Raw genomic sequence first — 17,350 nt, 5'->3', positions numbered from 1 at the left:
GAAGTATATGGGTTCATCGACAGAGAGAGAGAAATAGAGAGAGAGGAGGAGGGGAAGAGAGAGCGAAAGAGAGCGAGAGAGAATAAGAGCAAAAAAGATAAGAGAGAGACTTTCAGACGGACACAAAGAGAGACGGACAGATATATAATAATAATAATAATAATAATGGACATTTATTAATCGCCGTTTCTCACAAGAGCTCACGGCGATTTACATATTAATTTCTGCCGTGTGAGATGGAATTTTTTACACAATATATCACGCATTCACATCGGCCAGCAAACCTCAAGCCTATTAGGGCGAGCATTCACATTTCACGGCCTTTATTCCAAGTCACACGGGTATTTGGTGGACATTTTTAGCTATGCCTTTTCAATTTTGCCAGGAAAGACCCTTTTGTCAATCGTGGGATCTTTAACGTGCACACCCCAATGTAGTGTACACGAAGGGACCTCGGTTTTTCGTCTCATCCGAAAGACTAGCACTTGAACCCACCACCTAGGTTAGGAAAGGGGGGAGAAAATTGCGGCCTGACCCAGGCCTGAACACGCAACCTCTCGATTCCGAGCGCAAGTGCGTTACCACTCGGCCACCCAGTCCATAGAGGGAGATAGAAAGAAAGAGAAAGACATAGGGAGAGGGAGAGGGGGAGAGAAAGAAAGAAAGAATGAGAAAGACAGAGACGTAGACAGAGACAGGCACAGAGGGACTGAGAGAGTAAGACAGAGAAAGAAAGAGAGAGACTGCGATAGAGAGAAAGAGAGAGAGAGAGAGAGAGAGTCAAACAGCAAGTTTAGTACAGTGCAATGGTTTCTGGCGTGCCACCTCTCAGGTACGTTACAGAATGCTCCGCACAAACCCCCGTTGCCTAGACCATTCTCGGCGAGCGGTCGCGATTGTTACGCTTCAGTGACCCCAGACAATGGTACTGACGTTCGCGAGCGCCACAACAAAACTGTGCGTTGCCTAGAAAACGTTTGCAAACGTTCTGTGGCATTCTGCCTAGGCAACGCACCCCAGTTGTTGGTATGAAGCTGTTTGGACGAGGATGTGGTCGGGGGAGGTGTCTCTTCCACGGACACGAAGGAGTCTGTGGGGCTGGTCGAATGACGTCATCGCAATGGCATTGCTTTCTTTGTCGTTCCTCTTTTTTTCGGCCAGAACCGGAAGTGAGCCGCACAAGCACTTGCTCGAATTTTTCTAATTCTCTTGAGACTTAGATTTTGGAAACTGATGACGTGAATCAGTAAGAAAAGTACATCATCGCTGAAAGTGGCTTTGACAAAGTGCTAGATTCTCTTGGACTTTCCTCTTGTGTGTTTTGCGGGTGTGCTTTTTCACTCCTGGTTTAGATCCTTCAACTTGCCCATTCAGACCCAGGAAACATTCACGAGGAAACATCCGTCCAAATTGTGAATAACTTGTAGTCCGCGCAACAGAAGTCACTCTCCTCGACCAGTTGAAACTGATTTACGGGGTAGCTAGAAATAGAAGAGACAGATGATTGGTCTTACAAATTTAGCACACGTTCTAATGCTGCCTTGGCTCAGAAATCGCTGTAATTGCAACAACAACAACAACAAAAGGAAATAAGGTGGTAAAGTAAAAAGTGTTAAACGTTCAGACACTTTCTGTAACCTTCAAAGCAGAAAATTCTATTCTCGAAACAATTATCAGAGCATGCTGATCTTTCATTGTTAAAAGTTTATAACAAAACACCACTGGTTACAGAGGTTTAGAAAGCAATGGACGTGACGGATTGACGAAAAACAGCCAGTCCCAACATCAGAGGCTTCACACGCTCAGCAACTCCCCACATCTTCCCTTGCCTTCGGATTGCGTGACCACATGTACATCTTGAAGTTGTTCTTGATTTTGTGTCCGCCCGTAACCAAAGCGCCACTCAGCCTTTTCCATTTCGTAAGATTTCGTCAACGAAGTTTACCCTGAGCCGCAAAAACCCAGCGTGTCTAGCGAGTGGCAGTTGCAGGCTTCATTGTGGCCACAGCTCTCAAGAGAGGGCAAAGAAATGGATTTTTTCTACGAGATTATTCTTCCGTCGGCCCTTTGCGTGACGCTGACATTCGGAGGGAAGTTGAGGAGGGAGTTTGGACAGAGCAGGGGAGTACAACCCTGGGTAAACTAGAGAGTGCCAATCAAATGCCAGGCTAACCCTTTGCTAACCCCAAGACAACCCCCCCCCTCCTCCTGTCAAAAGCCGCCGCTATCACTCTTCTGCACACATACACCCTGCCACACTTTATTCCAATCACGCACAAAGAAATAGACGAGGGTGACGGTGGGGTTGTAATTGAAAGTATAGGAGAGTTCGATTTCTCTGCAGAGGTCTGTCGTCTTCTATTCTTTCCATTTTGTGCAGATATTTCTTCGTCTGTAGTTTGTTATCTGGTGCAGCCTATACAGACATCAATAAGCACTCGCATACGTCCCTCCTGACCCCACCCCCCCCCCCCCACACACACATGCAGACGCGCACTCGTTCAAGCTGTTTTGTTCCTTCAATTTAGGTTGTCATTTTAGCCGTTTAGCTAAATTTTCATGCAGGTTCTTTCAGCTAAGAAGATAAAGTTTGTGTGCGTGCTTACTGTAATATGATTAAGATATTACCTATTTGGTATGTTTTCATGAGGTTCCTTTTCACAGGTTTTCTTTTTACAATGAGCAGGGTGTGTGTGTGTTTGTGTGTGTGTGTTTGTGTGTGTGTTTGTGTGTGTGTGTTTGTGTGTGTGTGTGTGTTTGTGTGTGTGTGTGTGTTTGTGTGTGTGTGTGTGAAAGAAACATACCCGGTGTAACAATAAAACGTTCAATATGTGACAACTTGTGTGATTGCAGAAGGACCCCGCTACAGCAGCAGCAGCGGCAGCAGTGTCACGGCGAACGAGTCGCACGAGCCGCAAGTCTGTGGTCCATGTAAACACGTCTCCTACCCTGTCACACCGATGTACCTCGCCCCAGATATCAGGTCCGTGAATAGTGTTCAATTCATTCGTGCCTGTGTGTATGTGTCGGTGTATGTGTCTGTCTGTCTGTCTGTCTGTCTGTCTGTCTATGTCTGCGCGCGTGTGTGTGTGTGTTTGTCTGCCTGCCTGTCTGTAAGTGAGTCTGTCTGTCCGTTTGGGTGTGTGTGTCCGTTTGGGTGTGTGTGTGTGTGCCTCTTTGTATATTATGGTCTGGGGTCACTCTGCCCCACCAATGAACCCTCACCTCAAATCTGGGTTTTGTTAGCAGTCTTCTTTGCGTGTGTATTCTTTGTTATTCCAAGTCAAAGTTGAGCTGTTTTGTATATCTATGGTTACAGTGAACACTTTATTTCTGTCCAGCTGCTGTCCCTACCCCACAGATTTTATGTCAGGTGGTAGTCTTCAGTGAATTTGTCCTCCTGTTTGTCTTTGTTTGTGTGTCATAAAATGCGTTGTTTATTGCGTCAGTCATGCTGTTCTAGACAGACAGACAGACAGACAGAAAAGACTTGTCAGTGCAAGCGATATCTATACCCATTTCTTCCCTAGTTCAGAGAACGGTTATGTTGTGGTTTTGTGTGTGCTGGGTGACAGTCTAGCCGTTTTTGTTAGCAATTAAAAGAGAGAACTATAAAGTATAATACTTAAATAGTCCGGTAGTTGAGCTGGCTCTCGTGAACGAAAGTCAGATGACAATATTCAACCCTATTCACTCTTGAATGGATGGAGTAAAGAGAGCCTGTGTCATTCAGGAAGAATTCACGTGTAAAGGGACGTAAAGTACACCTTTTCCTGAATGCACGTGCGATCCAGGGGACATAATCTTTCTGGCCGTGTAATTCATGTTGTGTGCTAAATTACAGTACAAAAGAGAAAAGTTGACTGGTTTGATCATCATGGCATGATGAGTCTTAAACATATTGTGTGTGTGTGTGTGTGTGTGTGTGTGTGTGTGTGTGTGTGTGTGTGTGTGTGTGTGTGTGTGTGTGTGTGTGTGTGTGGTAAGCATGTGCCATTGCAGACCGGAGAGTGCACAAATGTGTTCTGGTGTTGGTGCTAGTAATTAGCAGTGCATTTTATTTATGCAATGATGGTTTCAGGGTTTCATTTACTAGTGCGCCTTGCGCCATTGGTGCATAACATCTCAAAATGTCCCATTGGAATTCCCTTCAGTGCGTCAAAGGGCGCACTGAGATTATGTACCACTGCGCCTCCCCATGTATACTGGTTTTCATGGGAGTAGTGTTCGGAAAGACCTAAGCAAAAACGTGCGCCAAGCCGAGCAACTTTCGAGTTTGTGAAACGCGTTGTGATTGGCTTTTACAATGAAATTCTTTGGTATTAACCAATCCTGCGAATTTTCTGTGCGGGACCGGTCTGTGCTTGCGCGTTTACCTCTGTGGAAACTGTCAACACAGGCGATACGATATCGAAACACAGACCCACATAAAAAAGCAATGCCTCCAATTCCAAAGAAAAAGGTAAAGTTACTTCCCGGTCAAGGAAAGATATATCATTTCAACTGCCTCGCCCATCAACCTCAGGTGATGTTCGCATTGAAACGACAGAAGAAGATGGCGTCGAGAGCGGCGAAAGTGTAAAATGGCTTCTATTTTGTCTTGTTTTACTCTCTCTCTCTCTCTCTCTCTCTCTCTCTCTCTCTCTCTCTCTCTCTCTCTCTCTCTCTCTCTCTCACACACACACACACACACACAGACACAGACACACACACAGACACACACACACACACACACACACACACTAACCTGATATACTGGCATATTCGCATATCATCATATGGCACCAAATAGAACTATTTTGCATCTTTCGACAAAAGTATTTTCGGACCGCCTAGCCCGCTTAGGGCCTTTTGCCTTCGACTATGTAATGTCCCATCAGAATTTGGTTGAGGGCGACAAATGTCCCATTGTCTTTTTCTTCCAGGTTAAACCCTGTGGTTTGGTACAAAGACACAGAAATACTACAGAGGATATTTTGTTCCACACAAGAACTGGTTGGTATGCATCAATCCTGTAATGTTAGAGGTTGCAGGTTGCAAATTTAGTTGCTTGAACTGGAGAATGCTAAGGAGGGTAATGTAAACTTATCTATAGAAACAGATATTCACCACTAATTATGTTTTACAGCAGTCTCCTTGTGATGAAAGTGGGATAAGTCACCGGAGTTTACATCAGAATAACTATGCCTGAAGAGTGGTATGTAAAGCGAAGATTTTGTCTCTCCTATCTTAGGATACAAAATGTCAAATTCATAGTTGATATTGCGCAAAATCTGTCTATTTCACAATGTCGGCATTATTTAAAATAAGCCTTGTTAATGAAAGTGCGTTCTGTTGGATAGGCAGCAGTTGAAAAGTGCGCGTAGTCCTGACTTAAGTCAAATATTTCTATCAACAGTCTCATTCAAGATATTTCTTATGAGCCCTAACTCTGAACGACATACTGCCACGGGATATAACTGAGTTTTTCCCCTTGCGTTAGCTTGTTGGCAGGTCGGCAGGAGAACAAGATAGTGTAGGTATCTATAAGCAAGGGCAGCTTCTCGTGTCTGTATTATTGATTTTTCTCATATTTTCTGGCCTGGTATTGTCATACTCAGCTCCTCGGGAAACCTGCATTGTCACTGTCTTTCTCGATTCCTTTGTACTAGAAGGCTTTTAGGTAAAATGAACAGATCTTTTGAATGGCAGAACTATCGATTATAGCTTTTTGGCCTGTAACGCAGAATGGATTTTGTCTGCAGCACTTGATGAAATGTGGCACTTGAGAACATGCACGCACAAACACACGCACACACTCATGCAAGCACGCACGCACACACACACACACACACACACACACACACACACACACACACACACACGCACGCACGCACGCACGCACGCACGCACGCGTGCACGCACGCAGCTACACTTTTCTTTGTTGTCAAAGACATGGACACATTGTCAAGATTAGCCGAAAGAGATGGGGCCCGTAGACTGTGAGAAGAGCAGAGGCGTTTCAAGGGATTTCCCGAGTTCATTGTTGAGCCTGTTATCCTCTTTCATGATGAAAGACAAGGAACAAAACAAAAAGAGAATAATTGAAAATGAAGCTGGAAGTTTAGATAACGCGCAGCCATAAAGGTTCTCGTATTTAAACAATTTCTGCTCTTTTTTTTGGCTGCTAAGCGTATCAGCGTGGCTATAAATGGTTGAGTAGCTCGTTGCCTTCACCCCACATTTAATGGTGTTTTTGAAAGGGATGCCTTTTCCCATGGGCAAAGGACAATGCTGATGTGCGCTGGACAGAGAACGGTGGAATGTCACACTGTCTGAGGCTGCGGGGGAAACGTGTGGTTAAAATAGTAGAAAGTGGGTGCTGTCAAGTAGACTAAAACCCTATTGTGAAGAAAGAAATTCTGTTGAGAGTGGTTATCAGACTTTTTTTTAGCGGCTTGATTGGCTGCACTAGAATCTCTAGAGTCTTACATTCTTTCTGTGAAGAGATTTGTTCATGGATCCAAATGCACCCAACCCCCAAGCCCCTACCTTTAATCAGAAGTGCATGGTCTCTTGAAAGTAAAATATAAGCAATGAAGACCTAAGCCACCGTCTGTGCTCATAGCTCTCTCTCTCTCTCTCTCTCTCTCTCTCTCTCTCTCTCTCAGTGAAAGGTAGCTAAAGCTGCCACTGGCATCTTTCCAACAAATCAGATTTTGCAGCCCACGTATTTTGCTGAACATGTTTTCAATTGATTAGGACATCAATCAATCATTCCATTGTTAGTCATTCGGCTGACTGTCTGAGATGTGACGACACCTTCCCACAAATCAACATCCTGGTTGCTTTCTGTGCAGATTGAATGTGTTTTGTACATTATTTCTCGATAAGAAAAAGTGAAGAAATTAATTCAACAAAAACTTAAAACTGTGCACAAGAATTGAGGATGTTGACTTTTGTGTATGTGTCCAAAATGTCAAGTTAAAGCCTTGGTAGATCTGATACGTACAGGCCTAGTAGACAGAACTGTTTTCACAGGAAGGACTGTGCCTTGAAACTCGAATGTTGTGTTATATGATCGTAAATCCTCTCCAGTCTCTGCTGTTTTTCTGTTGTCTTTACCTTCTCGAACAAGAAGGAATCGTTAATCCTTAGGATTTGTTCTCTCCTTTTGTTCGTTGTTCGCAAATGTTTACAATGTATCAGAAGCCTTGCACCATCTTGATGCATATATATATATAGCGAAAGCTTATCTATTTGGAAACTTTGATGCAAGCATATGTTATGAATAAAAATGACAAGTATTAGTTTTGTCACTATTAGAAGTTGCTACATTGGAAAGGCAATGCCTCTTGAACTTTTGACAAAGCTCCCAGCTTGCTGCTTTGATAGTCTGTTACTCACCGATAGTCTGTCACTCACCGCACATTTCCTGAACTATTTGCGTTGTACGACTCCCTAAATATACATACAGCTATGGGTAAACTCCAACTCGCGGCTATTAATACAGCGGAATTTGTGTCTTCCTCGGGACATTGTATTCCAGTGACAGAAGAGGAATTGTGATATTGTGCAAAGCCCATGAACACTGCGGCAACATTTTCGGTTTGGGTGTTTCTGGGTTGGAACTTTACGACGCAATAGTTTCTTCCCGCCACATGAAGCCATTTAGAAAGACGTCCTTGGAGTTAATTGGCATGTTTTGCCCTAGAGTCTGTGATTTATCTTTGTGCTATTCGGCGTTATGAGTTCATTTCGCTGCTCTTCTACTCATCGTGTATTGCAAGCCTTTGTATCAAATATAAAATAATAATAATAATAAATAACTTTTCTATAGCGCGAGTCCCAGCAATTGGCTCCAGGCGCTTCACAATTTCATTCTAAAACAAACGAGCAAAAATTTGAGATAATACAACAACATAGTAGGGCGTATACTATTATAGTGGGGAAAGGAAGTCTGTGCGGGTGTTTTCACGCTATCAACCTGGGTGGGAGGAAGTCGCTTATTATTTACTCTCGGCATAGGTGATCCCGTTGAAGCACATCACAGACATTGTCTGTAGTAGCACATACGTATTCTTGGAAACTGAATAATAAAACGTTCTTAGATATATATAGAAAAAGAGAAAACAAAAGTGGACCCTGAAATTCAATATTTCACTCATAAAAATAGCTTAGGTTAACACATGGCACTTGGGGTGCGGTTGTTTGTGTTTCGTACCAACTTGAGACAATGTAAAAGACTTCGCGGTTTTCCCTTTAATGGCAGTGTGTGTGTGTACGTGTGTGTGTGTGTGTGTGTGTGTGTGTGTGTGTGTGTGTGTGTGTCCAGGGCCGGACCAAATGAGTTGTAAGGGGGGGGGGGTCCTCCTTTTGGGGGGGGGGGGGGGGCAAATCAGCGAAGTGGCGATTGCAGGCGCGCGAACTAGGGGGGTCCGGGGGCATGCTCCCCCGGAAAATGTTTGAAAAACGGTTAAAATCTGTGCAATCTGGTGCATTCTGGGCCTTGTTTTGAGGGTTAAGAGCAGCATTGTTTTGGTGCTAAAACTAGTAAAAGTCAAAGCAAGGTACATGCTTTTTCTAGGGGTGGGGTTCCGGAACCCCTGGAACCCCCCCCCCCCCCCCCCCCCCCCCCTGGGTCCGGCCCTGCTGTGTCGCACAAACAAAAGACGGTCTTCCTGTTTTTGTATTAGACTTTTCGCGATTTGCCCTTTTATGGCAACGAGTGCGTGTGTCTATGTGTGTGTGTCTGGGATTGTGCGTCTGTCTGTATCTGTGTCTGTATGTTACTTTATTCGCTTTAGCGCGTGCATGTGTGTTCGTATGTCTGTTCGCTTGTGTGTCAGTGTATGTGCGTGTGTGTCTGCGTCTTTGCTATGGCGCACTTACCAAAAAGCAGTCTTCCTGTTTTTGTGCAAGAGTATTGGCGGTTTGCCCTTTCCTTATAGCAAGTCATTGTTGGGAAAGGTTTGCAGCTCCCTGTTGTTTCGCAGTGTCCTCAAGTTACGGAATCACTTTACTGCGCAGCAGCCACCCGTCGTCTGCTCCGTTAAAGACGTGATTAGTTTCCTGCAAGGCATCTACCTCTGACCTTTGCACATCTCTCATATCTATGACATTTGATGCTGATTTAGAATCATCCGCTGTTTTTAATACTTCTTCAGTCTCATATTTTGTGTCCCCAAATCCATCCCCCTTACTGTACCCCCCTACCCCCTTCCTTACCCCTCGTCCCCGATCTCTCTGTCTTGTGCTATTTCTGTTTGTGTCATATTGCACGTGCAGCGTTTTCCAGAGTGTTCGTGCGAGATTCGCTGTGTAAGCCAGTCGTAGTAAATATAAACAAAGTTTTGCATTTTCGTTTTTTAGCCGCCTTTATGTATAAAGCGGCTATTAGGTTTCACTGTGTCTGTTTGCTTGTTTGTCCGTTGTCCCACGACAGTTTAGACTTGTATCTCTGGTACTCTGGCGTCAATTGAGCTCAAATTTGGTGAGTAGCTTGAAATTGTGGGGCCTAGGGTGTGTGCAAAAAAATAGGTTCCAAACGTCAGTCAAACTTGAGATATTAGCTGTACACGCCTTTACGCGCCCAGCCAGGGAACTTTTTTTTTTTAAAGGATTTAAAATGAGGATGCGCGTCTCAACATAACACTCGACGTCGAAGAAATGTGCTAGTGAGACTTGATACTTTATTCACGAAGTATGGGTGCTTTTACAAAGCAATTGGGTGTGTACACTTATATAGTCAGATAATATATATTTTTAATTCGTTTTAGTTGTTTTCAAAGATGTTTTCAATTTAAAGGTGAATGTGTACGTCAACACGTGTTATGGCTCGAACATTTGTTATTATTGTCATCCGAGCATGCAGCTGACTATTGCTCGTTTGCGGAGAAATGTATATGTTTAATAACAAAACAAACAAAAATCTCCAACTGTAAATCAGTTTGTAAGTTTTCACTTCACTTCAATGGAATGAATGTTGCATGTTGTATGATTGCATTAAAATAGCTGTCTGTTTCAAGCACCGACGACACAATGTTCCGTAGAACGGAAGGGAACCCTTGAAGTGCACATCAAGCCAGAGGATTGTGCTCGTGCAGCAGTCACCTGTCGCGCTATTTATCACGATGTTCAAGTGCCTGGACACGCACAATGATTAACACTTCCGAGAGCGGCTCGAGTGTGTGTTGATAAATGGCAAGGACTTCACTGCAGAAGAGAACTGTATGTAACTCGGTACTTTCTGTCAAGTGTCTCTTAGTCCTTCAGTTAGGAGCTGGGGGGGGGGGGGGGGGGGGCGTGGTACGGGTGGGGGGTCGTTTGTACAACATTCATCTGTTGTAGTATTTATAATTATTTCCAAGTGCCGCGCCAGGAAAATCAGATGGCTGAACGGATGTGTCTCTGGAGAGAGGGTCGTCATTGCAGGGGAAAGCATTTCGTGTGCGATAAAATAACTCAGTGGTGCAATGCTCACTGTCACAATCATGACATCCGTGCCGTCAGTTGGGAGCTGCTGCTGGGGTGGGGTAGGGGGTCGTTTGTGCAACATTTCTCTTTTGTAGTGTTTAGTCACAAATTTCAAGTGCAAGAAATGCAGAACGGTAGAAACACTGAAGTAAATATGCAAAAAGGGCCATGTCTTCACCTTATACTTACTGTGTGATGACGTTCATTCCATGATTTGGGGATTAGGTTAATGGGGGGGGCGTTGGTGCTACATTTTATAACAACTGCTAAATGCTCGGAAAAGCAGATGGATAAACAACGATATGTATGTGGAGAGAAGGCCATGGCCTTATTGCAGTGGAGGCCCAAGTGTATACAGTACTTACTATCACATGTCGTCCATTCTATGAGTTGGTGGGGAGGGGGACGGGGCCAAGCAGATTGTGCCAGCGATTTCTGCGAGTCTGCAGCTTGAAAACATTCTGCACATGTTTAGAAGTGAAGTGCAGCGCGACCTTAGCCTTCCAAATTGTCTTTGTTCTGGTGAAGGCTGTTGTGACGTGCAGCCAAATAGGCTGCTTCTGTGCTGTGTTTGTGGAGTGTGGAATATTGCGCAGCTGTTTTTTCATATAAACGTCTGGCTCCAAGGCAAAATGTGCCAGAGACAGCGTGCTGATAATGAGCTGTCTGCCATACTCCCCACTTTGATGTTTCTTATCTCAGGTTTTGGCTGGAAGAAAACAAAGAACAAGGGAAAAGCGTGGAATATGATGTGACTTCGGCGTTCTAAATTAACAAGTGTTGACCTTAACGGGGTCAAGAAGACGCCCTTGGTAATATGGGGGTGGGACATGGATTTTTGATCGAGACTTCATGTAAATCTCAAACACCATGCATGTAACCTGCTTGAAGCAATCTCCAAAAGGCAAGACTGTCAAACAATTTCATACGTTATTATGCAAGGACCTTACAAGATACTATTTTTGAAATAGTTCAAAACAACGCGTCTGATAGTAACTAATGCCTTTGCGGACCGAAGCACAAAACTCTGTGATTCAATTAGAGAGAGAGAGCCCAGGCCGTATTCTAATCCACGACCAAATGCTAGGTTTTACTGAAGAGAGAGAGAAACAAAGACAGAGAGACAGACAGACAGAGACAGACAGACAGACAGACAGAGCTGGCGGAACACCGCTTAACACGAATTACGCATGTAACCTGCTTGAAGCAATCTCCAAAAGGCATGACTGTCAAACAATTTCATACGTTATTATGCAAGGACCTTACAAGATACTTTTTTTAAAATAGTTCAAAACAAAGCGTCTGATAGTAACTAATGCCTTTGCGGACCGAAGCACGAAACTCTGTGATTCAATTAGAGAGAGAGAGAGAGAGAGAGAGAGAGAGAGCCCGGGCTGTATTCTAATCCACGACCAAATGCTAGGTTTTACTGAAGAGAGAGAGAAACAGAGACAGACAGACAGAGACAGACAGACAGACAGAGCTGGCGGAACACCGCTTAACACAAATTACGCATGTAACCTGCTGGAAGCAATCTCCAAAAGGCATGACTGTCAAACAATTTCATACGTTATTATGCAAGGACCTTACAAGATACTATTTTTAAAATGGTTCAAAACAAAGCGTCGGATCAAAGATTGTAAAATCTGATAGTAACTAATGCCTTTGCGGACCGAAGCACGAAACTCTGTGATTCAATTAGAGAGAGAGAGAGAGCCTGGGCCGTATTCTAATCCGCGACCAAATGTTAGGTTTTACTGAAGAGAGAGAGAAACAGAGACAGAGAGACAGACAGACAGAGACAGACAGACAGACAAGATGGAGGGAGAAAAAAATTTAAATGAATAAATTATAACAAATAAAAAAAGAAGTAAATAAATAAATTTTTGAAAAAATTAATTAAAAATAATAATTCAACAAAAAAATTGACCGAGCTCTTTACACGGAGACAGACAGACAGACAGACAGACAGACAGAGGGAAGGTGTTCACACGCGCTGCGCGCGTTCGAATTACACAATTTATTAGCCCGCACAAAGAGAGAGAGAGAGAGGAGTTATAATCCAACGCATGCTGTCAGTGATAGAACGAGACTCGAAGGGAAGTAACTCGGAGTTCTGGGTGCGGGAATTCCCGCAAACCTATGGGTCTGTCAGTGGGTTTCGTCCCCTGGCTCGGTCTGTAAAAGCGTTAAAAGCCAATATCTTCCGTTTGACTACCATTAGGAATGTAATTTTTTGCATACACCCTGTCTAACCCTATTCCTAACAATTTCACGAAATTTGAGCTTGATTGACCCAGAGATACAAGTCTTACCCGACAAACACCGACCGACTGACCGCCCGCCCGCCCGCATTTGAGCTTGATTGACCCAGAGATACAAGTCTTACCCGACAAACACCGACCGACTGACCGCCCGCCCGCCCGCCTCAAACAAACAAACAAACAGACAGAGTAAATCCAGTAAGCCCCATTATACTAATGGCGGCTTAATGAAGGGGAGGTAGCTACGCATGAGGGTGGTTTGGTGCAGCTGTGTTATCTTGAACTTCTTCATCATTTACTTATACCCCCCATTCCACACAACCGTTCTAGGTCCCGTTCCCGTACCGACCAAGGAACGGTGCGGGCACGGGAGGGATCGGGAGGGAACCGCAATGGAACATAAATGATCGTTAACGGAACTGCTTTGAACGGTAGGGACGGTTGAGTTTGGGCTGCATGTTCAAAATTTTAGCCGTTCCCCTCCCGATCAGAATGAACAGTAATGGAACCTTAACCAATCGGTATCGGAACACCCCCCACAGGTTAGGGGGAAGAATTTACCCGATGCTCCCCAGCATGTCGTAAGAGGCGACTAACGGATTCTGTTTCTCTTTTTACCCTTGTTAAGTGTTTCTTGTATAGAATATAGTCCATTTTTTAACCCCCCGCGGGTTAGGGGGAAGAATTTACCCGATGCTCCCCAGCATGTCGTAAAAGGCGACTAACGGATTCTGTTTCTCCTTTTACCCTTGTTAAGTGTTTCTTGTATAGAATATAGTCAATGTTTGTAAAGATTTTAGTCAATCAGTATGTAAGAAATGTTAAGTCCTTTGTACTGGAAACTTGCATTCTCCCAGTAAGGTCATATATTGTACTACGTTGCAAGCCCCTGGAGCAGTTTTTTGATTAGTGCTTTTGTGAACAAGAAACAATTAACAAGTGGCTCTATCCCATTGTAAAATCGCGATATAACCTTGAACGGTTGAAAACGACGTTAAACACCAAATAAAAAAAGAAAGATAGTCAATTTTTGTAAAGATTTTAGTCAAGCAGTATGTAAAAAATGTTAAGTCCTTTGTACTGGAGGCTTGCATTCTCCCAGTAAGGTCATAATATTGTACTACGTTGCAAGCCCCTGGAGCAATTTTTTTATTAGTGCTTTTGTGAACAAGAAACAACTAACAAGTGGCTCTATCCCATCTCCCCCCTTTCCCCGTCGCGATATAACCTTGAACAGTTGAAAACGACGTTAAACACCAAATAAAGAAAGAAGGTATCGGAACGCTTGGATCGTTCAAGGAACTTAAAACAACGGTAACGCAACGGTAGCGCTCTCACACACTGAGTTGTCCTACCCACATAATACCCCCATTCCACACAACCGTTCTAGGTCCCGTTCCCGTACTGACCAAGGACGGCTGCCACAACAATGGAATGCTGCGCAAACGGCCGTTTTTGGCATCTTTGAGCAGCGTCTGACCATAGTGGCAGCCGTCCTTGGTCGGTACGGGAACGGGACCTAGAACGGTTGTGTGGAATCCGGGAACGCAGAAGAAGAAGAAGGTTGTGTGGAATGTGGGTATGACAACTCAGTGTGTGAGAGCGCTACCGTTGCGTTACCGTTGTTTTAAGTTCCTTTAACGATCCAAGCGTTCCGTTACCGATGGGTTAAGGTTCCATTACCGTTCATTCTGATCGGGAGGGGAACGGCTAAAACTTTGAACATGCAGCCCAAACTCAACCGTCCCGACCGACCCTACCGTTCAAAGCAGTTCCGTTAACGATCATTTACGTTCCATTGCTGTTCCCTTCCGATCCCTCCCGTGCCCTCACCGTTCCTTGGTCGGTACAGGAACGGGACCTAGAACGGTTGTGTGGAATGGGGGTATTACACACATCCGTTCTAGCTCTATGATATAGCCGCCCACGCTGCTCAAAGATGCTAAAAACGGCCGTTTGTGCAGCGTTCCATTGTTGTGGCAGCCGTCCTTGGTCGGTACGGGAACGGGACCTAGAACGGTTGTGTGGAATGGGGGTCAGTATTACCTCGGACCCATAATAAACATTAGTTATTGGGTCCGTGGTATTACATAGTACTTCGGCTCGGTTCAGTCCGCGTGAAGAGCATGACGTCCCTGAATTTACCTCCATTTTAAGACTTACAATAATTTTCTAGAACTTTTTGGAGGCCTTTCAGACAAAGGGACCACTGTTCCTGCGATTGTGACCGTGTAACACCTATATTTGAGATGAAAACTGACAAAGGGCAACGAAATTCCCGTTTTTTATGTGTGTGGTTTTTTTTTTTTTTTTTTTTGGGGGGGGGGGGGGGTGGGGGTGGTGTTGAGACTTTAGAAGCGACAGGGGAATGGGGGTGGTAATCCGATTTCCACAGTCTGTATGAGTTTTGCAGGTGCGTGCTTGTTTTGTGAAAGACACATGTTGCACTCACTGCAATGCTGTGATCCGGTGCATGCAGTACGTAAACAAAGCGGTTTCGTGCACCGAAGTCCAATACATCAAGATCAGAATTGCTTTGGGATTTTTTTCATGTTAGCCTGTTGCGGGTGTTTTGCAGCGGAACAAGTACTTGATTATGACTGAACACAGAGTCGGTGTGTTTCCCTGAGGCTAGAGCGACCGTCGTCGAAGTTACGAGAGTGAGATTTTTGCGTCAAATAAGAATATTTACATGAATTTAGCAGTGGAATATTCCTTTGACTGGTGTGTTGGGCACGTGTGAGGTATGAGTCGGGTTGAGACATGAATAATCAAGCACTGAAGCTGAAAGCAGTAAGACTATCGAGAAACATATTATGGCCATAACCCTGACATGGACAGTAAAATGCCGCTATGTGCCGGCGATTGCAACAAAAGTCGGTACCCACAAAAGTAATGTGATTAGCATAAGGAGTGCTTTATTTTTCTGCGCGAAGAAGCTGAACACAAAAATACACTTCACCCTTTTGTAATAATGATTGAGTATCAATGCGGACGATTATGTGAGTGAACTTTGTTGATGGGTTTAAGCTTGCACGCAGAAATACCGTCAATGGCATTATGGCCGCATAAATTATTGTAGTTTTGTATCGCGCTGGTGAACTTGGCGGGTTGCATGGCGTGTCCACGCAGAAACACCGCCAGTATTTTTATGATTTGTTATGATGGCCACATAATCATATAATTATAGTTTTGTGTGTGGTTAGCGAATTTGACAACTTGGCAGACGTCGTGGATTGTGCACGCGGAAACGCAGAATTGTGTTATGATGGCCGCGTGTTGTAATTATGGGGGAACATCAGCATTCTAACGGCGGGCCGCTGCGGGCAATGTTTGAGTGGACGTGTAGCCCTATGTTTTGACAACCTCAGCCATCAATTTTATTACCTGGGGCCATCAATGTTACCTGGGAAGAGAGAGTGCCCGTTGCTTGTTGTCAACCTGTTCTCCATGACCCCTATAGGTGATGGGGTCAAATGGTGTGACCTCATTGTATGTATGGTCGTTTCCAGTTTCTGTTGGCGTGACCTGATTTTAGTGTTGATTGTCTCTATTGGTTGTTGGTGTTTTGTTGTTATAGATCGACTCCGCCCCCCTCCCATCCCCCCTCTGTGGAATGGCCGAAGTTGGCAGTAATGTGAGGGTTATCTGTTGTTTAGGATCGTCTCCAGAGTTGTCGACGGATTATTGTTTTTCATACGTTGATTTTCCATTTGGATCGATATGACGATGATGTGATCGTTATTACAGATTAACATTCTGCTGGGATAAAAAAATATTTAAAAAAAGAACAGCAGCAGCGGCATGAATGATCAGTGGTGTTATGCCCTCGGCCATGAAAAGGTGGTAAAAGGGATGATGAGCACGCGAGGTTCACTCAAACGGGTTGGCTGTGTTGAAAGAGCGAACATGCTGTTATCCTCAGTCCTACTGGTCGATGGAATACGTAATCTATCGCGTGGTCATGCTATCTAGTCACTGTGCGTGTGATTTATTAGGAAAAACATGCTGTTTTGACAAGCGTGTTATCGCCTAAGTGTCGTCTGTGAAGCTGAGGCTGTTAAATAGAAAGGTCGGAGTGGGGTTACAGCAAACTTGGTGGACAAACCATCTGTGTTTATTCTGTCGTGGAATGTAGTTTCAGACGAGCAGCGCTATTTTTGAAACCTTGTTTCGGTGCACATTTATCGATTTCGGTATTTGTTCCCCTTTCGTTTTTTGACTCACATGCGAAGCAAAAGTGAGTCTATGTACTCACCCGAGTCGTCCGTCCGTCTGTCCGTCCGTCCCGGCGTCCGTCCGTCCGTCCCGGCGTCCGTCCGTCCGTCCGTCCGGAAAACTTTAACGTTGGATATTTCTTGGACACTTAAGTCTATCAACACCTGATGTGGCCTGATGGTGTACTCAACTCAACTCAAATTTTATTGGCTTCAATTTTCATAGAAGAATTTGTCTTGCGCTTGGGAGAAAATAAGAGTATAACATATAAAAACAGCATTCATATCACATTTCATATGGTTACAAGATCTCAAAAAACATGTGCGGCAACTTGACCTCACTTCAAGTTCAAGGTCACAGGGGCCGTAATTGTTGTCTTAAAAACGACCATTTTTCACATTTTCGCATTTTTT

General features: G+C 44.3%; 1 protein-coding gene across 4 annotated transcripts in view; it reads left to right on the top strand.

The window, feature by feature from the left end:
* LOC138966263 (microtubule-associated serine/threonine-protein kinase 3-like) overlaps positions 1 to 17,350 on the top strand; it is a 211,480-nt gene that overhangs the window by 94,491 nt on the left and 99,639 nt on the right. For all 4 annotated transcript variants that reach the window (XM_070338411.1, XM_070338412.1, XM_070338410.1 and 1 more), the window contains one exon: positions 2,854 to 2,983. In XM_070338411.1, the coding sequence (XP_070194512.1) occupies positions 2,854 to 2,983 (130 nt within the window). The remainder of the gene's footprint in view (positions 1 to 2,853; positions 2,984 to 17,350) is intronic.

The sequence above is a fragment of the Littorina saxatilis genome, linkage group LG5, assembly GCF_037325665.1.
Source record: "Littorina saxatilis isolate snail1 linkage group LG5, US_GU_Lsax_2.0, whole genome shotgun sequence".
Taxonomy (NCBI): Eukaryota; Metazoa; Mollusca; class Gastropoda; order Littorinimorpha; family Littorinidae; genus Littorina; species Littorina saxatilis.
Note: the sequence above shows the minus strand (reverse complement) of the source record. Positions and strands in the feature narration are given on the sequence as shown.